Genomic DNA, 24,311 nt, shown 5'->3' with positions numbered 1-24,311 from the left:
CTGATTTTAACACTAGCATACTACATACTTGACAGTATATACTGTATTCTGTAAACTATACCTAAAAAATAGTATGCGAAACAGAACAATGATAAATGTTTAAAAATGGAATGGTGTCTTAAACTGGGAAATTTTAATTTTTATTTTTTATCAGTTTTTATTTTTTGTAATAATATCTTAATTTTTGGCATTTAAATTCATAATAATGAAAATGAAAGAAAAAAAAAGTCACTGGAAATGAAAGGTCGATGCAATTGCTCAGTGTTTTGAATGTATACTGTAGAATATTATATTCCTATAAATAAAGCAAAAGTAGTATGAGTAGTATGCAGGTGTGTCACACATGCCAACACTCCCTGTGTGAGTAGTTTGGCTGGACTGTCTGTCTGTGTCCCGGTGTAACTGTCTGTCTGTGTGGTTTAGCGTTACACTGAAGAGCCGCCACACAGCTCTCCTTTCATTGCCTCACAATTAAAAAGCGTTTCTTCCATTTAGAGTAATTACCTTAGAGACAGTGGCCTTTTCATTATCTGCCTGCTGATCACTGGAGCGAACCTGACACAATCCACTGACCGCCATTCCTGTCTTATCTTACTCCAGTTTCTTCTCTAAGAATGCTGGACACTCTCTTCCTTCCAGACTAGAATCATGAACGTTTCAAAGCCTTCTCTAAAAATTGTCTTTTCATGAGCTGAGATTCTGTTCAATTTTTTACAGTGGGCCAAAAAATATTTGCATGCTTAACAGGTTTAATATTATTAATATATATATATATATATATATATATATATATATATATATATATATATATATATATATATATATATATATATATATATATTTATATTCAGTTTTCAGTTTTTGTTATGCGCTTTTGGTAAAACTTTAGTTTAGGGTTCAATTCTCACTATTAACTAGTTGCTTATTAGCATGCATAAGGATATTGTCTGTTTATTAGTACTTATAAAGTACATATTAATGCCTTATTCTGCATGATCATATTCTGCATCTCTTAATCCACCTAATACCTAAACTTAACAACTACCTTACTAACTATTAATAAGCAGTAATTAGGAGTTTATTGAGGCTAAAGTCATAGTTAATAGTCAGAATTGGACCATAAACAAAAGTTATTCGTTTTTGTAATTATTCCTATGTAGCATTCATTTATTTTTAAGTTTTAGTTTAATTCCATTCATTTTTTAGTACTTTAAGGTAAACTTACTTTAGTTTTAAAAACTAAAGTTTCAATTCAGTAATTATTTTTTACTTTATCTTTATTTCATTCAACGAAAACTATTTGTCATAGATTTCTCCTTCTTTCTTCTGTGGAAAGCGGAAGATATTTTAAAGTATGCATCAACTCTTTTTGCTCATACAATGAAAGTCAATGGGGTCCAAAACAACACCGGACCCCACTGACATTCACCGTACGGCCAAAACAAAAAAACACACAGACATTCTCAAAAATATCTTCTTTTGTGTTCCACAGAAGATGTCATAAGGATTTGTTAAACCATCAGTGAATAATGGCAGAATGTAAATTTTTGAGTGAACCATCCCTAAGTTTCTAAAAGTTTTCTGGGGCCATAATTAAGCCAGGTGTAAGCGGTGAACAGGCTCTTGTTTCAAGTGTTTTCTGCACTGCAGCCCTGCCCCCTCAGCTCTTTCTCCATCTTTTAAAACTTCTTTTGAGACGCTTGCTCCCTCCCTCCCCCACTCTCTTTTCTTTCTTTCTTTGTGCAGGTGAAGAGCGAGAGCTGTGCAGCTGGAGAGCGCCGGGTCAGCTATGCGGCCTCTTGACCCGAGCTCTACCAACATCACTCAGCACCAACAAATAACCCCGCGCAGGCCTCTACAGTAAAGACCTCGTCTCACACTTTCTCCCCGTCTCAACATATGCACATTCTCAGATCATAACAATACATTAACTAGTCTGGTTCATTTGTTCGTTTTTAAAATGTGCACCCAATCAAAACACTATTAGCTTATGTCAAGTCGTTTTTATATCGATCGGGATTTTTGATATTTGGCCAATTTGTGATAAATGTGCCTAGAAGTGTCTGCTCCAAAATCACTCCGAATAAACTTCAATATACAATCAAATTTATTATGTCTAAAATATTACAAAAAAGTTATTGTTAAGGTACAATTAAATGTTAATTAAATTGACAATATAATTAGCATATTATGTGTGTAAATTGTATGTATATATAATTTATTTAACTCATTTTTACTATTTATAATATTCAAATTACATATAATACATACATATACATATATAATGGAATATATATATATATATATATATATATATATATATATATTCTATTTAATTTAAATATTATAAATGGTAAAAAGGAAAAATACTGGTAAAAATGTAAACAATGTAAAAAAAAACATTTATAAATATATATATATATATATATAATTTAATTGTATATATATATAATTAAATTAAATTAAATATATATTCATTCATTATTTAATTCATTAAATTAATCAGATACTGATATCTAGAGCTCAAAATGTCAGATGGTCAGTATATGTATTTATATCCCTGATGTTCTGAATCATAAATGCTGGTAAACAAGTGTGATGATGATGATGATGCTTCAGGGAGTGTCTTTGCTGGGATCATAACACACTGCTGTTTTTGTTGAAAAATGTCCAGGTTTTTTACTGATATTTTAGCCTCATATGGTCCATATGACAATATTATTCTGTCTGTGTTGTGCTGTGCCTGTCAGTCTTGTGTTTTTGTAAGACTTTTTAGCTGTTTTAGTAAATGCCTTGTCTGGACAGGCACACATTATTAGAGCTTTCTTGACATGTTTGCTTACCTTCATCTTCGAACACTTTGCTTTTCTTTGAACACCCCACTCTGTCTTCTGCATTAAACAGTCTAAAAGAGCCGAGTTGTTCTGCAGAAGATCACATGTGCATTTTATCTGTCTGCTGAGCTGGTGTGATTTGTAGCCTGTATTTGCTGGGCTTTGACCTTTCACTTATGTACCATCCATATCTGAACTAGTAGTTTTGTGATTCACAACATCAGAGAGGTAGCTCCCTTGTAAAAAGCAATTCGAACCATTTGAAAGGTGGCGCCCACATCAATTTATGAGCTGATGAGGTTAAATGTCAAGTAATTCCCACCATCCCACATTTGATGAAACCATTAGTGGAGAAAAGTTCTCAAATAAATTTAAATAAATGCTAAAATGGTCCAGCTGCACACAAACTCAAATTCTGCAAAGGCCTAGATGAATAACAACATTCAGATACTGTTCACATGCAAGCAAACTAAGGGTAAATATTGACTGAGGATGCTCAACAGGGTGCAGTTTTACCCATGTAGAAACTAATCCATAAACACTTACTTTTCAGCATCTTGACAGCCACCGTCACGGCCTCTTTAGGTTTGTCCTTGTCGATGCCGAGAGCTTCAGCCATCACAACCTGCCCAAAGCAGCCCTCGCCAAGCGGTTTCCCCAGAGTTAACCTGCACAAACAAACCGAAGACCACAAACAGTTATTTATGCTCATTTCCAGACTCACTTCAACCCATCCAGACAGACGTTTTCAGTCACCATGCAGATGCGCTTATAAATGCTGTCTACGTAGGTAGTTCACTAGGTTTGGAGACATCGCCAAAGTCTGTCTCTATTCATCAAATGCAAGCATTCGCGACATTTAACCGTATATCAGAGTTGCGCGTCCATGTGTTGGCGCGCTGTTGTGTTTACTTAACTCGTAGGTGTTAAGTGGATGCCCTTTGCCTTCCATTGCAAAGCTTACATTAGACATTAGCGAGTGTGACAGCTGAATGTCTGGCTGGGAGAGCTAGAGTTACGCTCCTCTGGGGTGAGTAACAATATGCCTTTGGGGATTTAGAGACTTTCTTAGAGTGTGTAAGAGAGGGATGGATACCAGGGTTAACACTTGACTAGCGTGCTCTGGTCAAGTGCAAAAAAGATTAGAGCAAGTATTATATAAGAGAGCGTTGTAACTTATCCATCAATTAGGAGACTCCCACCTTTTTTTAAAGGGGTAAAGTGTATTATTACACTTGTTCAACCAAACAGGTAGTCCTAAAACTAATGCCAATGATAAAGTCGTTGTCGGGTGATCAAAACCACTGTAATTCTGTTTGGTGCCGACTTGCTACAGAAATTACACAAGTCTCCGTTAAGTGTTGTCAAGTCAAACATCTACGCACATTCACCTCGGTTTGAAAATTCACAAATAGAATGACCATAATTTCCATGTAAATAACTTTTTTTTTTTTTGCAATCAGTCCATATTATTTTATTTATGGTTTTACAGCATTAAAAGGCTCATTACAGCATTATTTATTTTAAAGCCGTCATGGATCGCACATCTGAGGATTGTATGTTTGTTCAGGGCATTTGACTGCAGATTATTTCGTAAACGAGGCACAGTTCGCAAAGAAACTTTTGTTTGAAAGATGAATTAGCCAACTGTACTGGATCTGACAGCAGCTGCAACACAAACCCTACATTTCATAATGCTTTGTCTGTAAATGTCTTACTCACGTGGCCATTGATACTGTTTTCAAGCTTTAAAAGGCCTTAAAGAGCCCTTAAAAACTGATCATTTCAGACAGAGAAGGTTGAAAAGATTTGTTTTTCCACATATATATTTGTTTTTTTGTGTGTGTGCAAAAACATTTATGAACATTATAAGGGAACCTTAAAGGGATAGTTCACTTTGAAATTAATTTTTGATATGTTTTAGCTTACCTCAAGGGCATCCAAGATGTAGGTGTCTTTGTTTCCGCAGTAGTTTCAATTTTGATATTTTTAGGTCAAACCGTTCTTGTCTGTCAGTCATATAATGCAGGTCAATGGTCACTGTCTCAAAACACAAGCATAGAGTCCAAATTAAAACAATTCCCCATCGTAAGTACACATTGATGGCCTAAGACACGAAACGAGCGGTTTGTGTGAGAAAACGAACAGTATTTATATCGTTGTTATCTCTTGAACACAGCACACGTCCAAATGATCTGACGGCGCGGGCGGGTATAGATATATACACTAGATGTCGCTTGGCTACGGTTTCGTTCCAATGAACTGCAGTAGCCAAGGCGACATCTATTTATATGTCTATACCCGCCCGCGCCGTCAGATCATTTGGACGTGTGCTGTTTTCAAGAGATAACAACGATATAAATACTGTTCGTTTTCTCACACAAACCGCTCGTTTCGTGTCTTAGGCCATCAATGTGTACTTACGATGGGGAATTATTTAATTTGGACGATGGGGAATTGTTTTAATTTGGACTCTGTGCTTGTGTTTTGAGACAGTGACCATCGACCTGCATTATATGACTGACAGACAAGAACGGTTTGACCTAAAAATATCAAAATTGAAACTACTGCGGAAAAAAAGACACCTACATCTTGGATGCCCTTGAGGTAAGCTAAAACATACCAAAATTTTATTTCAAAGTGAACTATCCCTTTAAGGAACATATTAAAATAATAAAAATAATCATGTCATGACCATAGTTATTTTTTGCAAGGACATAGATTTTAAATTATATTTAGGTTTTATCTGATTTATCCAACTTTTGAGGCCATTTCTCAGCAAATTTGTTCCCTAATTAGATCTAGTTTGGAAATAAACACACCCTGACACATAAAAACACAATCCCACACGTTTCATCTTCATCCCTCACGGTCACTGTGACATTCGACCTCTTGCCCTGCCATTGGCCCTCGGTCAACCTTTGATTGGCAGGTGCTGGGTCTGTCCCCGGCCCCCTCCACCGCTGGGCTATGTAAACATTCACACCCGCACCAGGGCCCGGGGCCGATCTGTGGCTAAGATAACACAATCCCCCTCTGTGCCGTACGGTCAATGGCGGTCTCTGTCTACTCCAGCCCACCACAGATAATCAATGTTATGTTTATCCTCCATGCCGACCGCTAACGCTAACATTCCTCGGTTTTCTGCATGCCATGCGCCCCGGGGCACGTCATGCGGGGATGAGGAAAAAAGCTGAATGAGTTAACTCAATAGCTTAAACTTTGTGCTAAGAGCGGATTGTAGGAATGCACTAAGTCCAGCTAATATCAAGTAAATTAAAAAATGGTTTCTAATAAATCTTTTCTTTCATAGATCTTGCATTCCTCACAAAAATACAGTACATGTCTTAGCTTGTCTGCCCAAGAGCAACAATTCCTTTAGTGGGTGGGAAGAAAAAAGTCCATAAAATGGTGCCTCCCTTCACCTATAGAATACCAATACTGGTAATTAGCTCTGTACATGAAAGGACTCTTATCTTCTGTATGATGGACATAATAATCCTGCAGAAGAAATGAGTGACTCAACCTGTATTTGTTGAGTTTCCACCATTAATTTAATAAATAAAAGACTTGGTTATAGTTTGGAGTTGAATAATAGCATGTTAAACTCTTCCTGTCTCTCAAACTGCTTACAAATCATCCTTGAGACAATCAAAGTACAAATAGACTCCTTTTAAACCACCATGTTTGTGACAGATTGCTTAAACAGGCTTTCTTAGTCATTAATTAGAAATCTGTAGGTTTTGGCAACATGATAGTGGACCCATTGTAAATCTCCAAGTGATGCCGGAAGCATTTCGTAAATATTAAGCATGGCAATTAAACATTAATCTGTGAGTCTGAGTTTTTCTGGTTCTGTATGTCTAGTCGTACGGTCAGTGTGTGCTATCGGGGTCACGGTGTCAGAACATAACAGAACATATCAACATCCAAACCAGAAGCTGCTCAAATCTTCCAGAAGAATCTGACAAAAATCCATTTCATTTCTGCAAGAATAATGGTCTAATAATAGAATGAGGGTAACGCACGGAGGCCTGTGTTGTGTTATGAATGATTGATTGTACATTGTGCCTGCATAAGTCACAGGTTAATAATTAGACATAATGGGATTGTGAGTGTATAAGAAGATTAGTTTCACATCACAGTGATTTATAAGTGAAAGAGATGCAAGATTATACTTTGAATTTAATAAATGTGTAAATACTCACTTGTCTCTTGAGAACTCCCAGCGCGGGTCCTCAGGGAGGTCATACTCTGGGATGGGGTCGTCGTGGGCGGAGCTACGACGAGTGGTGATTCTGACCAATGGCGTGCTAGAGCTCATGGAGGAGCTGGAGTCAGAAGACACCTGTAAGGGGAAAGACGGATGGCTGATCACCTGAGTCTTGGAGACAGAACCATACACTATTAACAGCTACATGTGTGTATGTGTGTGTGTGTGCACATTTAGCCGCTTAACATCATCATTATAGTATGTAAAATCCTCATTATAGTAAGCTGTGACTATGACGATGCAAATCAAAGCACAAAATCTAAGGTATCAGGCTCTATTCAAATAACTTTACCTAAAAGCCATGCAGTTCATACGGTTAGGTTTCTCAACATGTCATACATTTGTAAAAAATATGTGAGAAATGTCATTTTTCAAATAATGTTTCCAACTTACCACCATATAGAATACCTTCAACTTCTCAACAAAAGAATTTGACATGTTATTCAGTAACATTTAAGTTATAATACAAAGTTACCACTGTACTAAACTTAAATTAACTACAACTTTTAATCTAGAATACTATAAAATATATTTTTTTATTTTTTAAATACTTAATTATTTTTAAACAATATATGATATATATCATGTATAAGTTAACATGGTAAATTATATATATATATATATATATATATATATATATATATACACACTCTTAGAAGAAAATGTCCTATATAGAACCTTAAAGAGTTCTGTCAGGTGCTTCATATATAGAACCTTTTAGAGGAGATCATTTTAAGGGCTTTTTTATTATTAATTTTGTTTAAAAAAAATGTTTATTACATTTTATGAATTAAGCAGCTTGTAAACATCCTTTATTAGAAGGAGAAAAAATCATTTAAGATATTTCTTCTTATAGAGAAACTTTTTTGGTTCTATATAGAATCCCATTTAACCTTTTTTTCTGAGAGTGTACTTTAAAATGTGTACTCTGGTGCAATTACTCTTAATTGTGCATTGTCCCTGTAAAAATAAACAATAAAGTAAAGTAAATTAAGTAAAATAAGAGGTTGGTTCGAATCACTAAACATAAACCTGCCCTTACAAAAGCAACTACCTACATATTCCAAAGACAAATCATTATTATATTAGTGTGAGTGTATGTGTGTATAAGATTTCTGGAACTCTTTATCTACTTTCTGTTACCTGGCGGCGCAGAGGGATCTGTTTGGTCAGCTTGTGCACTGCCGGCTGACTCCCGAAATCAGGCTTCTTAGCCGACGTCCTCATTCGGCAAACCACCACGATCACCACCATACAGGCGATGAGAAAGACGCCTATGCAGTAGATGGCGATCTCCACGTAGTCAGGAGGGTAGTCCGTCTCGATGGCGTCTGGCTCGGCTGTAGAGTAGCGAGAAGGATCGGAGAAAATCGGACTAAGACGTGAGGCAACAAACCAAAAAGGATTTAAGGCACTCCTGAGGTGAGGAAAACTGCACCAGAAACCTTAATGTTGGACACAGCACAGATTTAAGATGCTTATGAAGGACATTAAGGTTCCAAGGCAAGAGGAAAAAGAGGAAAAGGTGTAGGTGACTAAGGAATTATAGGATGAACCAACACACACACACACAAACACACACACATTTGACACACCAATCACTTTTCACTCTCTGACTCTATAACTATAAAAACGTCTACAAATATCTTTCCTTCCAAGGTTGTAGCAATAAATAACTAATAAAAGACACTCTGGCAAAAAATTCTATTTAGATGTTCCTCTAGCTTAGTTCAGGAAACTTTTCATTTAAATATCAACTTCAGTAAGAGTATAAAGCTATAAAATGAATGTGAACAGAGGTTCAGATCATGGTCTTGTCTTAGGAGAAAAATCTGAGACCTAAGCCTTAATTAGATATTAGATATTGGAGAGATCTTTCCTTCCATCACAGCATATTTCCTGACACTCAGTGGCCCCTGCGAACATACACATGCTTACAAAATGGTTTGCATATGACCACAGTATTGAAGTACTTCCTGACACTTGAGGTCCTTCAGAAATACACACTACATGGATACAATCGCGCACACACACACACACACGCACACACACAGATTTCCATCTGTCTGACCGCAGACCAGTAAGTGGTGCCATTTGCGGTCAAAGATTTTGTCTGTTTCCTTGTCAGGAAATGGACTCTTAATAAAATGCAACGCTGTTGCATTATGCATGTTAGCGTGCACACTTGACGCTGCCTTGTACATGACGACAGATAGCCATTGTGTTTCTAAAACTATGAAACAGTTCACTAATATAAAGTTAAACCTGGCCAAAATGTGTGGACATTTAGTAAATGATCTAGAGTCCGTCACATGTAGATACACACTCAAACACACACACACACACACACACACACACTGTTGTTGTAAGTGGCTCTAATAACTAAGAAAGTCCAGCATTTGAGAAGGCAAGCAAATCTTGAGACTTTCTTTAGAGAACAAAGCAGTTATTAGAGCTGAAATAGAAAAAGACTTCGAAACATAAGAACAGATCACCTAAAAATCAACATTTTATCATCATTAACACTCTCATGTGTTTTTTGACTCTTTCTTCAATACAGAACTTATTCCCCTCTTATAATTCACACTTGCACAAATTCTTTCGTTATCTGGAAAAAATAATAATTTGTTCCACTGAAGAAAGTCAGTCATACATTAAACAACATGAAAGAGAGTAAATAATGACAGAATTTTTATTTCAGATGAACTATTCCTTCAAAAAAAGTCTTTCCAAACATGCAACCAGTGAAATGTTAGTCGGGAAGAGAATTTTTTATAAATAAGGATCTCGAGACACTTGGATGCTGTTTTATATATTTTTAAATATTATTTCATATCTCTTACATTTGATGCCCAAATAAATTAAAATGTTGAACAAATTAAACGTAGAAAAATGGCTGAATGGGTTATTATCGTTAACTAAAACCATAAAAAAATCTGTTACTTATAACAAAATAAACCTTAACTGAAACCAATATGTATAATAAAAGTAACTAAAATTAATCTTCACGTGGTGCTCAAAAATGACTGAATTATTTCATTTTTATTTCAATGAAATTAATGTACTATTTTAGTGCAATAATGCAATGAATCTTGAAAGCTTTGGAGAACAGACTTAAGTTTGGTCTCTTTACAAAGACAATCACTTGGCAAATTATTGCTGAAGTGAAAAATATTTTAAAAAGTGAACTTAAAAAAAGTTTTACGTTTATTGTTATGAAAATTTTAAGATTATTGTTATGAACATTTTTCATAACAAAATCCATGATTTTTTTTGTGTGTTCACATAGCAAGTGTACAATTCCATAAATAAAAATAAAAAACAAACGTAAAATGTTTTGGTCAAAAATGAATGAATGAATGAATGAATGAAATCGATAAAAAAAATCGATAAAAAATAAAATCTAATTCAAAATATTAACAATAACTTCAATGGTACATCGATACTAAATTAACACCGTCCAAAGTGCCTCATGTTTCCTCTCAAAGAACGTCGGCGCGATATCAACCAACGTGACTTCGACAAAAAAGAAGTGTGTGTACAGAAGCAGTAGAGGAGGAGTGTATACCTGGAAGCACCGTCAACCAAGCAGTGTGATAGGAGATCCCAATAGAGTTACCCGCCAAGCATGTATACTCGCCCGCATCCTCGAAAGTTACATTAGGCAGGTAGAGCACCTCGATCTCTTTGTCCGTAGTGTTCACACCTGCCGTCTGAGAGAAACAGCAGGAGAAGAGGAAGATGGAGATGATGGAAGGGAGATACAAGACAGGATGGAAGTGGAGGAAAGAAAGAAGAAAAGAAACAAATCAGACCCAAAATACCAAGAAGAGAAAAGGAGATGTTCAATGTTGTATTTCCCATCTACGCATTACAGAAATGGTAGATGTTCCACTTCGTTAGAGAAGATTATCAAACAGAAACAGCAGGGAAAAAAACGCCATAAACGTAGATCGAAATGAAGGTCGAAAACCTCTGAACCCAACACAGGTGAACCCACCAGATCCTCAAGGGTCCATGCAAACACAAGTGAAGAAACATGGAAAACAAGCCACTGCCTTTCGGAAAGAAAGATTAGAGCGAGAAACTAAAGAAAAGTGATAAAGGAAAGGGAAAAACAGACATGGGAAACATGTCATTGACACAGAACAGGAAGGCAGAGGCAAGGACAGACCAAAGGCTTGTTTCCATGTCTGATTGGCTGGATGGCACCAGGAAAGATCCACCAAAAAAATAATAAGGAAAATAATACACCAGACCACACCACAACGGCTCAGCGAAAATCCCAGGTTCACCAGGACGACAAAAAAACAACCCAAAACACCAGCAGAGGGGGAAGGGGCGCCGGGGAATCAACGTCTCGTTCTTGGTTTTACCTGGTAGGACAGTGAGCCAACCGGACTGGCTGACCTGACCAATATAATTGGACACTTGGCACGTATATTCACCAGAGTCGTCTTCCGTAACATTGGTGAGCAAGAGCACTTCCACGTCCGAGCTGTTTATGCCCGAGCGCTAGAAGGTGCCGCGCACAGGGACAAAAACACACATATGGGAGCTTGTTACAATCTCTCGTACTCTTTGGGAAGGATAGGAGAGCGGAAAAGGAGGGAGCACCACCCATTACATGGCATGAGAAAAACAAGGATATCTGCTGTGAGAATAGTCTTTCGTTTTTGCATCTTCTCATTCTTTTTAAAAGAATTTAGCCGCATCAAAACATCTGAAAATAAAAGCATCCATGTTTCCGAGAAAAGTGAAAGCCAAATCATATTCTTTTGAACTTGAAATCCAAGCCTACCTTTAACACGCGGACATAGGGGAGTCCATCGGGGCCGTAACGGCTTCCGTTCTTCACGATGTGCTGCAGCCACTGGATGTGAGGCTGAGCGTCACTGTAAACTTTACAGACGAACTTTGCGTCCCCTCCGACATGAACAGTGATGTTGGCCGGCAGGCCTGCCTGAAGGATGGGCCGGTGAGGAGAGCGTTCTGATAAAAACCAAGAAGAATGAGCATTATTATATGAATATTTACCATGTACGATTACTGTTTAAAAGTTTAGGGTCAGTTACATTTTTCTCAAAAAAAAAAAAAAAAGTCTCATGCTCACCAAGGCTGTGTTTGTGTGATCAAAAATTCAGTAAAAACAGGAATATTGTGAAATATTATTACAATTTAAAAGAACTGTTTTCTATCTCAGTATATTTTAAACTGTAATATATTCCTGTGATGCAAAGCTGAATTTTCAGCATCATTACTCCAATCTTCAGTCACATGATATTCTAATATGCTGATTTTCTGCTGAAGAAACTGCACTTGAGATTATTTTCAATGTTGATAATTTTGTGCAAAGTAACAGCATTTACTTGTAACGTTAAATCGATTTATCGCGATTAATCGCATCTAACATAAAAGTTTGTATGTAAATGTGTGTATATATATATATATATATATATACACACATACATTACATATACACACACATACATATACATATACATACATACATACACACACACACATATATATACATATATATATATTCCATAACCCATTCAGCCATTTTTAAAAACAATTTACATTCTTTATTATTGAACGTTTAATTTGTTCAGCATCGTAATTTATTTGGTCATCAAATGTAAGAGATATGAAATGATCTTTCAAAATATATCTAAAACTGCATCCAAGTGTCTCGAAATCCTTATTTATAAAAATTCTCTACCCAACTAACATTTCACTTTCTTCAGTGGAACAAAAATTTTTCCAGATAATGAAAGAATTTGTGCAAGTGTGAATGATAAGAGGGGAATAAGTTCTGTATTGAAGAAAGAGTCAAAACACAAATGTTGATTTTTAGATCTATTCTTATTTGTTTCGAATACTTTTTCTATTTCAGCTCTAATAACTACATATACACACACACTATATATTTAAAAACGTTTATGTTAGATGCAATTAATCGCGATTAATCGATTTGACAGCACTATTATAAATGTATTTAGTACTGTCACTTTTGATCAATTTAATGCATTCTTGCTGAATAAAAGTAATTTTATTTACTGATACCAAACTTTTGCCTGGGAGTGTATGTACCAATTTGATTCTGACCGAACATTAACAATAAAGAGGCCGACTCGCAACAGCACAACAAACACAATACCCCAAAAAATATTTACTCACTAAAGTCTGAAACAGCTTTCAATTCCCATGTCTAGTTAGGAACCTTACATGCTTTTGGAACAGAACATAATTATATTCATCTTTTTTTCTAAACTTTTATTAAAAATCTGAAAAATCAAAAATACAGTGAAGGTATATGTGAACGTTTGGCATTCAGATCACCACACCTACTGTCCTATCAGGCTGCTGTTAAGACTTCACGAAACAGAGGCTGTTGCATTATCTCAGCAGATAAGGACTGAGCAAACACAGATGAAGAAAGGCAAAGTGGGGGAAAAATAAGACAGATGTCCAGTGTCCACCGTATATCAGCTGCGGTTCCGGGTGTATCAGGAACTTTCTCGTTTGTCATTTCATTCCCTTTTTCCCACTTAGATATGATCAGATATGATTTTTGTTTCCCAAAAGGTCACAATGATGAATAAACTAAAGTTAAAATTAAATTAAAGTTAAAACACTTGGTAGTGAGGTTTTCTATTATTAGGACGCTCACTTTTCCTTGTGGAGACATTTTTTGGTCCCCATGCAGAAAACAGCTTAAAAATCATGCAAAGTGATGTTTTTTGAAAATGTACAGTAATAATGCAGAAAGTTTTCTGTGATGGGTTGGTTTAGGGGTAGGGTTAGTTTAAGGGGATAGACTATACAGTTTGTACAGTATAACAATCATTATGTCTATGGAAAGTCCCCGTGAAACATGAAAACACAACGTGTGTGTGTTTTTGTGTGTGTGTGTGTGTGTGTGTGTGTGTATGTCTGTATATATACTGTATATATATATTTAGTTTTAGTAATTTTCTTTGTCATTGGTCAAAATGTGTCTTTGTCATTCCTTGGCAACTAGCTGAAATAAAATAAGTTTATGTATATATTTTATTGTTTATTTCAGTTAACGTTTATTTTATTTCAAAACAAAAATGGTTTTAGTTTTGGTTAACTATAATAATCCTGAGTAAGGACCTCACGGATAGAGTAAGGAATCACGTTTTCCAAAGAAAAAAAATCAGAAACTAAACAGACTAAACCACATTACTAACACACCTCATTGTCTTCACAACACAACATTACTGTCGCCCTGTAATTCTGACGCGTCTCCTGGTTACCCCGACACACACAGACACACAGGCATGATGTCACACAGGAGATGTGGAGAGGTCAACCTTCACAGACATGCAGCGAAGGTTTACGGGGGATGTAAGAGGATTTAGGACTGAGGGGCACAAGAGGGGGCACAAGAAAAGCTCAAAACAATGAGCAGAAAGAGAAAAAAGAGAGGGCTGGGGTTAAAGGGATGCAGAGTATAAAAGATGCCCAACAGATGGGCAGTGAAAAGAAAAGACAGGCAGATGAAGAAGAACAGATGAGAAACAAAAAGTTAGAGAGGCAAACTTTGCTCACACACGGAGATCTATACCAAATATCCAAGTCAGACAGGAAGTATTCCTTTGGAGTGGCTAGCAAGTGTTTTAGATTGATTGTGTTACGTTATAGCTAAAACACTTGCTAGTAGCCACTTGTGCACTACCCTAACCAAGACGCTTTTTAGAAACCAGTTTGTCAGATCATCCTCCAAAAACCCATTGAGTCAGCCCACAAGTTGAGCCAAGTGCCAACCGCGTGCCCGCATTCTCCACCAAATCACAATCGATCGATTACATCACTAGCCAGGCATTTACAGGCTGATCTGGCATCCCGAAGCGAGACTGTTGAACTCTGGGTAACCTGCTGACTTAGCATACGCGGGAGGAGTTGCGGCGTGTGATTGGCTGAGAGAGAAATCAGGGTGGAGACGCACCGAGTTACTAGGTCTGGATGGTTTGAAACATGCCAATCGGTAGAGATTTTGCTGTATGGTTCATAACGCAGATGTATTTACGTGGCTGTCAGTGTAAAGAACCACTTTATATGATCTACACATTAACGAGACTGACAAAAAGTAATTAAGTTAATAATAGTTAGTGTATAGCCTCTGTCAACAAGGCGGGCTCTTTGCACTTAGTGTAAGTAGACACTCTGTTTACTAAAATGAGTGAACTAATTAGTAAGCCATGAGAACTAATCCTAATTCGAAATTGTTTTATTTTTTCTCCTGCATGTCATGTACTGTTAATAAGACTTTAAATTACTGTGACCAAATTTTAGTACCAACATGCTATGAGTGGCAGTGGATGGTGACTGGGAGTCCTAAACTTAAATAAGTACATAATGTGCACAAATTGGCATAAGGGGGTATTGTTGGAAGTTATCTACAGTTGAAGTTTCTGCGCTGGATTCTGGCTGACATCCACAGTAAACAGCAATAATTAGTGTCTTTTTGGCTCTTTCAAGTGTCAGCGCTTTGTACTTTGTCCAGCTTTGAAATGCAGGCCAGGTCAGACTGGCGCAACTTTCATTGACCTGTTCGAAGGGTCAGCGAGACTCCAATTCCGGCACAGGGGAAATGTTTTCGCTCTCCCAACCTTCGTTTTCTCATCTTGTCATTTTCATTTACTTCCCAGTCTGACATTGAAGTGAAAAACAACAGAAAAACAGCATAATCCCTTTCCTCTGCCTCTTTTCTCTCCTGCTTTCTCTGTGATGAGAGTATTAGACTGAGTCAGACACAAAAGGGCTTTACAGCCCTGCAATAAAACAGAAAAGAAAAACAGAGACCTTCTGAAAGACTGCTTTTACTTAACCCAGAACAGGGGCCCTAAATAGGGAGCATATATATATATGTGTGTGTGAGCCTTTGTCGTTGCGTGTCTGCGTTCTGTTCATGGGTGTGTGCATGCAAAAATATAGCTTGGTTCTGAGGTTGGAGATGGCAGGTCTACTCAAACAACTACTGCAGACAGCTATGAATTATAGGCACAATTCGCCCCAAAAATGAAAATTAACCCTTCCAAGTCTTTTAAAGCCACGAGACAGCTTTGTGTGAAACAATATTCACAATGTTATTTTAACTGCATTTTTGATAAAATAAATGCAGCCATGGTAAGCATAAGAGACAGCATTTTCTTTTTTGACTATCCCTTCTCTTTTCTCTCCTTTTTTTACTTCACTTGTTGTGTTGTCCACTCAGAGGCCCCGTTTACACCTGGTATTAAAATGCGATTTGGTCGATCGGATCTCAAGTGGACGACGCTAAATACAGGTGTAAACGGGGTCTAAAACATTTTGAGCTTGTCCACTTTCAACCACTTCCAGAGGATGTCAAAAACGCATTGACCGTATTACTTTCATAGTGTAAACGCTCACGTGGTCGAATGCGTTCAAACAGACACAAAAGACCATCTTCTCTCCGTCTACTGACCTAATGAGTAAACATTATGGGAAGCGCGCTAGCCAGACGGGATTTAAACTGTCGGCTGAAGACACAAGTTGGGTTTGAAGACGAATAACATACCAGGCACAATGTTCTCTCACCATTCCTGATTTCTAACACACACACACAGCGTTCGGCTGGTCTTGCGGCTGTCAGAGCAGAAACTAAAGCTGTTTCTGTCAGCGTACGCGTTCATATGTAAATTACACAAGCTTATTTTGTCCAAAGATCTGCAAAAGTTCATGCATTTACCCGCCCATAGACCCTCCCCTCGAAGAAATGATTGAAAGTGAACAAATGAGACAGGTGTAAACGGGAATGTGTCTTCCTCATCCACTTGTGATCCGATCAACAAAAATGCCTAAGATTCCTTTCATGCCCTGTTTACCAGTATCCATAAATGGTCAACACACATGTCCGTAAACAGGACTCACCCACTACATCCAGAGTGTAGGTGTGATTGATGGATCCATAGGCGTTCTCCACCAGGCAGGTGTAGTTTCCTTTATCAGAGGGAACGACACTCTCCATGATTAGAGTCCAGTGCTGGAGCCGGACCTGAACAGGAAAAAGGAAAAATCAAAAACAAACTTCCTGCATAGTACAACAGCACACATTCAGAACAGTTAAGTGACTTGTTTACCTAAATCGTATTTGGGTACATTATCTGGCGGACACACAAACACATATATTCTCGAATCTAATTCATCTCAAACAAAACTCCAGGAGGCTATCCTCAATTTCACACTTGTGTGTGACGACTTACAAAATGGAGGGCAAATCTGACAGGAGCACTGACAGAACAAACAGGAGAGAGAGAAATTGGCCCAGAAGACGAGGGTTTTTCGAGCGAGAGCACCATGGGAAAAGTAATATCGCCGTGCCGACAGACGAGCGAGCTCCCGTCCCCCCCCCTCAGGAATTCAGCTCTCGTGACTGCAGACCACAAAATCCAGCGTCTCTTCCATGGAGACTTTCACTCCACAACTCTGCCCGAACCCTCGGCCTTTTGAGACCCAACAAATGATGACAAAATAAGGGTTCATTTACCTCAGGCACTAGTTTATGTACGTTATCCAATGATTAATTTATTTTATGAAACATTTGATATCTTAGGGTGTGTTCACACTTGTAGTTTGGTTGGCTTGGTTCGTTTGGTCAAAACAAAACAAAAACATTTAGTCTTGGTCCGCTTAGCGTTCAAATTGCCATTTTTAACACCGAACCTAAAGGCATAGGATACGTTCAAACCTGATTGGTCTGCATTTATGACATATATTTCAAGACGGAACTTATCGAACATCCAAAACAATGCTGTGTTCAGGGCTAAATGTGCTCGTTGTATGTGCGTAGCTGCACCAGAGTTTGTTTGGAAGCGGACAGAGATAAATCTTTTCAGCGGTCTCGTCTGCTTGTTTGGTGCGCGCTAGACTTCAGATTGGCAGCGTACAGAGAACATTAAGAGAGCAATTGCACTAGAATACGCTTTAATCGAACCAAACAAGCCAAGTGTGAATACACTTTTTTTTTTTTTTACACTAAAACTGTAGTCTAGGTGAAGGGTGGTGACTTTTATCATTTTTTTGTATAATGAATTATTGCAATAATTGCTTTATGTTTCCAAAGCATTTATTTTGAAAGTTATTATTGTTATTAAAAATAATTCATATTTAATTTATTAATTTATTAAGTCTGGATTATCGAATGAACCAGTTCATGGTCCTATAGTCAGACACTGAGCTCATATCTGAGTCTTCAGATCAATCGAGCGTGAGCAGCTCAATCATTAGTGACCTTCTGTGTGGAACAGCTGTGTTTTCAGAGACGAAAGTGCAAACAGACACTGATCGGGGTACATCGGCCAATCGCCACACATCTATTACACTTTAACCAAGAGTCAGTGCTTCACCAACTGTTTTACACTAACAATTCTGACTCATGCAAATCTGCGTGTCCCTATTTCTAAAAGCACTTTCATTTTTAAAAAGCACTAGTATTTAAGCCTTATTAAATGTATATGTCGAAGACCATGCAATGAGGTCCAATTCTCATATAGCACTACTGAAGATCTCTCACCTTGTAGCCGCCCATGCGATCCTCCTGTCTGAAGGGTTTTGCGTTTTTCAGCCAGCGCATTTTGGGCTTGGGGTTTCCTGCTGCTGCGCACCGAAACTTCACAGTGTTGGCAGCCGGGACGGCGTGCAGCTTCTTCTCCATCTTCTCCGGAAAGGTCCAAAATGGCGCCCCTGCATGCAAGAAGGAGCAATTACAGCCAACCATTTACATCATCCAAATATCACCAAGAATCACGCTTGTAGTGCACTATATATTTTCTTTGATGTCACTGTCTAAGCCTTTAAGATTACATGCAGCTTTGATATGCATCACATAAAACCTCCATGCAAACTGGAGGTTTTTATTATCTACACCCCCTCTCTTATCTGCTTTCAGCAGTTCATACATCAGCCCCTGACATCTACAGTGTTTTCTATATCTATGTTTATGGAAAAACTCAAGATCAAAGCCAAAAACAGTAGCTTTTGGCTTATATAGTTGACTGAAGAAGACGCTAGTTTGTTTTTAGCATTCTGGAGTTCTGAAGATCAGCATTAGGGCCTTACAATTAATCAGTATAAAATCAAAATTGCAATATGAACGTGTGGGACTGTTAAACCAAAAAAGGCAGCGATTTAAATAAATACAATTTATTTTAAAAATATTACAATTATTGTATTGTGATTGTTGTCCAAATCACACTTGTAATGCGCTGACAAAGCATTTGTGTCACATGTAAATAATTTTTTGCTGTTTATGTGCCTGTGCATTTAATGCATCTAAAACTATTTAAAAAATGACGTTAATCGAAATCAAATAAAAAATATTAACTTAAACAAAGATTAAATAAAATATGATATAAATGTTATATAAATTGTATATATAAGTGAAATGATTTTTTAAAATAAAATTTTTTAAACTGAAATAAAATAAATTGAAATCGAAAGTACTAAAACAACAAATTAATTAATTAATGAATTAAAGCTAAGTAAAAAGAGCTAACCAAAATGACTAAAACATAAAATAAACAAAAATGTATTCGAAATATTAATAAATGCTATAAATAATACCAAATAACACTGACACAAAGAAATGCATTGAAATGGCAAATCAATAAATTAAAATTCATTTTGATCCGACCTAAATATCCCATCAGAACTACATCATTGCCAAGAGAGAGAGAAAGCAGGAGGCGCCTGAAACTCAGCAAGGGGAAACAGGAAGCCATGACCACGGATGTAAATCGAAACAGTTATTCACACTCGCAGCACTGCATGACTGCACCGCCCATCTGCTTAAGGGAACCCTGCAACTCACAGTGAGCGGCTTAAATAAAAACATATTCCCGTTCGCTCTGGAAATACACAAGAGAAAAGGAGAATAAAACAAGTCGGTCCCAAAAACACAGTGGCTTGCCAAGAGGGAACTGGACCATCACATCCAATTTCATTTGTTCGACAGATAGCCAACCGGAAGGTTGCAAACGACTTGATATGAGACGTGTAAACAGACATGTTCCCTTCAGCACGAAGGCACGCTAATTGGTTTTCATCTCAACCCTTCTCTTCGACGTCTATCTCTCCGTCTGTTTTCTTTCCTCACCACCCAACTTTTTCATCTCATCTCATGGGAATTCTTTCGTAACGGTCATTCTCTTTGACCTCGGCGCCCTGACGGACAGCAGACTACATATCTGTAAGCCTGACTCCTTTTAACTTTGTTAACGGTTCAGGTTTGAAGATGGGAATGACCCTCAGACATTGGGGTGGTAGGGTCGGATGTCCTGGGAAGCCCCAAGACAGGTGACCTCCAGTGACAGATGGCCTGACCACTGAACCTTTATTGACATTATGCTTCAAAAACTCTTGGAATCTGGAAGGGACTATCAACAAATACCACCGTTATCTGCAAAGATCAGTCAGTAAACTGAAACATTGAGACATCCCAGCAGCTAATTCCATCAAACTAAGCAGAGAAAGAAAAAACATTTAGTCTTTCAACAATCCCAGTGTTGTCTACTCCAGCACACATTGTCTGAGAGCAACACATCTCACAAATAAAGGAAACTTTCTCGTGAGAGGGGAAAGAAATGTGTGTTTTTGAGACTGCTGTTGTTGAGGCCCCATTGCACAGAAATATCAAAGAGTTCTGAGTGGTTCAGCTGGGCATAAATCCAACCCACTGAGCCCGAAACCGCCCCAAGCACAATGCTAAACACCCCTCCATCTCAACCCCAGTTCCCCAACACACCCACCTCAACTCCACTCGTACACGGCCAAAGGCCAGACCTCCAAAGCTTACACAGAAAAGTGTTGGTGCAGATCCAAACCAGAGCCCATTAGCTGAAAGACCTCGCTCCACCCCTCTTTCCAACAACCCTCTTTAATATTTAGTTTCGCACAACTCAAAACAGATTTTGTTGGGTATGCCACTCGTTTCAACAGTGGAAATGTAGTCAATTTCCTTTCCTCACCTGTCACAGCTTCCCCTTTGCATAAGGTTCTCAAAAAGTCAATGGGTTATTTCAATGGGTTTGGACCTGAAATAAGGTCTCAGCAATATCCCACTCTTTTTTTAAGCTTTTACGTGTCGTTAAAAATGTTGTTGTAATGGGAGTACATAAGTCGTTGGGGACATTAAACGTCATCAAGTAACAAGTAAACTCATCTACTCAATAGTCAGCCTTGTGATTATAGTAGTTGGTGTGATTAGGTGTCTAACTTTACTTCTGGAGATTGTATTTAGGCTTCAAAATACAAAATTCCTTGCAGCACTCTGTTGATAACAAGGCTTTTAACATCTTCGGAATTTCTCCTTTGTCTAAACTTCATTAATATTCTACCTCAGGTCTTTCCATTTTGCCATTCTCCAAATGCAGCCCAATCCAAAACACATCTCTTAGCAGTTAAATTACAGTCAGGCCCCTGATGGACTAGCTACCTGAGAAGGGGAGGACGCAAAGACACAAAGACACAAAGGAAAAAGAAAAGAGGGCCTGGAATTCTGGGAATGTGTCTGTGCTGGAATTGCTTGATGACATAATTAACATCAGACTCCGCTGCAGTCTGGCTCAGTGAATGTAGCAAAAAACGAATATCTTCATTAATAAAAAAAATATAAAAAAACAATAGGCCAAACGTGTTGAATCTACAGCTAGCACTTTTTTATTTTCTCTAAAATTCATAGGAAATAAAAGTGCATTTCACATAGTACTTTTTGGCAACTGGTGATTGGCCCTCAGTCCCGATACTCACGCATTTGTTCGCCGTCCGCCCCAACATCGTCCGATCGCTCCGTGTCGTCCTCATCGTCACCGGATGAGATGGCATCTGCAGAGAGTACCGGGAATACTGTAACCTTGCTTTGTTTCCCCTGTCGTCACAACACCCTCACATCTATGCGAACTACCATTATTCAATTATTAGCTATTTTTGACACATTAATACAATCTGTCTCATTTCGAAGTCTGTGCACTCCAAAGATCGCATTTGTTGGCCAGATAAGTCAATGGTGTCTCATTTCAGATAAGTAACCACTATAAAATTGACTCGTGAGGTGTAAATTACTGTATTTTTATTTCTTTGTAATATAAATCAAAATGAGACACACCAATAGTAACTACAGCGTTGAACACGGCAGTTTGCAGTCAACTGAAATGCAATATATTATATACAGTATATATATGATATTGAGTTTCTTTTGTTGATTTTAAAATGTTACTATGAGATACGATTGTGATCAGAGCTGTTATGAATGCTAGCTGGCAAACTGTCAAAAAGACGTAACATTCAAACAATGTAATGTGACGTGTTAAAACAGACAAAATGTTTGTATAACACAACAACAAAAGGAGTAAATCAAAAGCAAACAGACAATTCAACTAATATGTTCTTAATACTCAATTTCAAGAGCCAATGAATGTCGTAAAAACAATACAAACAAATGCGAAACGTGCAAAGGACGTGCAAAGTCAGCTTAAAGATTACATCTTCCACCTCACTGCATTGTAAAGTGAGCAATGAACCTTAAAAATGCAATGAAAATAAGACAAACAGAATTATAGCACCATTCAATTTCAGGCAGAGACGGCGTACGAAAACTCATCTGCGAAAATAAAAAGTCTTATTCTGCAGATGGCGCCACCTGTGGTAGACAAGCGTCTCACCTGTAACGTTTACGATGAAGCAAAGCGCGTCGCTGGCCTTTGAGCCCGCGACACTGCACGCATACAGGCCCGAGTCCTTAGGGGTGGCGTCGCGGATCTGTAGCCACTCCTGATCTATGAGCGTGCGGTTGTCAGGGCCCAGCGAGGAGCCGTCTTTGGTCCAGATGATGGCGGCCGCCTCGGGCAGCGGGCAGTTGAGCTTGAGCAGTTCACCCGGGTGCACCGAGCACAGGGTGGGCTTAGAGTTTTGGTTTTTGGTTGGAGGCTCTGCAGAGCGAAGAGGAAAAGAGAGGAGGGCAGGAGGAAAGGGGTGATAGGGTGCACAGAGAAAGAGAAAGACAAAGAGCAAGAGTGTAAGACGAAAAACACGTCACCAAAATAACATCCCTAGAGTGCCTAGTGAGAGTGTGAAAAGGAGGCTTCAGATCATCAATTATATAATAGCTCACCCAAAAGTATAAGTCTATCCCAAATAAAGACACCCCAGAGTGTCCCATTAGCTGTGAACTGTGTACACAGAGCGTTTCTGGAAGCATGCAGCTGTACCAGTGGGAAAGAGGGCGGCATTAGCAGTGCGTTGACATGAAAGAGGTGCCAGTTGAGAAATAGGACTCAATATTTGTTCATTTCATAAACAGAGACTTGGGTTTTCCTTTCCCTGTCATTTCAACCCCGACCTCACACATTAGAATTAAGCCATTATTGCCGATTACATTATTCTCTCTCTATTTCTGTGTGTGTGTGTGTGTACTCGTACTTGTACAACTATCTTTGTGAGGACCAGTTGTGTTCTAGTTAGTTCAAGCAAAACATACCATCTATATCCATTTCAATTCACCTGAGATTCCACTGAGAGCAAAGCCAAGACGGACAGAAATCAAACACTCAATCAGAAAGTCAGAATGAGCAGTAGAGAGAGAGGAATTCAGGAAAGATATTCTATCCGTTTAATTCACTTGATCTTTTGGGTAGAATGATAAACAACGATTAACACTGCACACTGCATAGTACTCATTAAAGGTGCCTTGATATTGTTGCACACTCAAACTTTCTTCTTCAAACTAAAGCCATCAACACTTTCTAGTATAGAAGCGAACTATACAACCTGTGTGAAATGGTCCGAGCAACACAGATATTACATTTCTGTGCAATTAACATAGCTGGATGATTAAACCCAGACCACAGAAATGCAGCTCAAACCACAATCTCGCACTGACGAACACATTCAGCAAATCTCCAGACTAATTGTCCAATAATTTGGCCAGTACACCATGATCCACTTCTGTGATAGCAAATGAGAATGCAAATGCATTGTCTCAGATTCTGGAAGCTTCTGACCCTGCATGAAGGAGATCTCATGTTTCTACACTACTAACAATAACCTATTGCATCTGAGCGGAAACTGTGAATTAAGACAGACTAAACAGCTTTACACATGTACAAAAAGACATAAACATTGAAAGTGAGAGGTATGGAAAAACATGGTCAGACTTG

General features: G+C 38.1%; 1 protein-coding gene across 10 annotated transcripts in view; it reads right to left on the bottom strand.

The window, feature by feature from the left end:
• The window catches only part of fgfr2 (fibroblast growth factor receptor 2), a 47,283-nt gene that overhangs the window by 12,051 nt on the left and 10,921 nt on the right, over window positions 1–24,311 (bottom strand). The window contains exons 3-12 of one of the 10 annotated variants that reach the window (XM_084392055.1): window positions 22,818–23,084; window positions 21,907–21,981; window positions 18,674–18,843; window positions 17,032–17,155; window positions 11,909–12,099; window positions 11,484–11,622; window positions 8,245–8,447; window positions 7,043–7,182; window positions 3,381–3,502; window positions 2,844–2,924 (exon numbers count right to left, since the gene is read on the bottom strand). In XM_084392055.1, coding sequence (XP_084248181.1) covers window positions 2,844–2,924; window positions 3,381–3,502; window positions 7,043–7,182; window positions 8,245–8,447; window positions 11,484–11,622; window positions 11,909–12,099; window positions 17,032–17,155; window positions 18,674–18,843; window positions 21,907–21,981; window positions 22,818–23,084 — 1,512 coding nt within the window. Of the gene's footprint in view, window positions 1–2,843; window positions 2,925–3,380; window positions 3,503–7,042; window positions 7,183–8,244; window positions 8,448–10,675; window positions 10,821–11,483; window positions 11,623–11,908; window positions 12,100–17,031; window positions 17,156–18,673; window positions 18,844–21,906; window positions 21,982–22,817; window positions 23,085–24,311 lie in introns of all 10 variants that reach the window. The other 9 variants (XM_084392052.1, XM_084392054.1, XM_084392058.1 and 6 more) reach the window with 9 other exon arrangements.

The sequence above is a fragment of the Rutilus rutilus genome, assembly GCF_951802725.1.
Source record: "Rutilus rutilus genome assembly, chromosome: 20".
In the NCBI taxonomy this organism is placed as follows: Eukaryota; Metazoa; Chordata; class Actinopteri; order Cypriniformes; family Leuciscidae; genus Rutilus; species Rutilus rutilus.
This window is presented reverse-complemented; position numbering and strand designations above follow the sequence as displayed.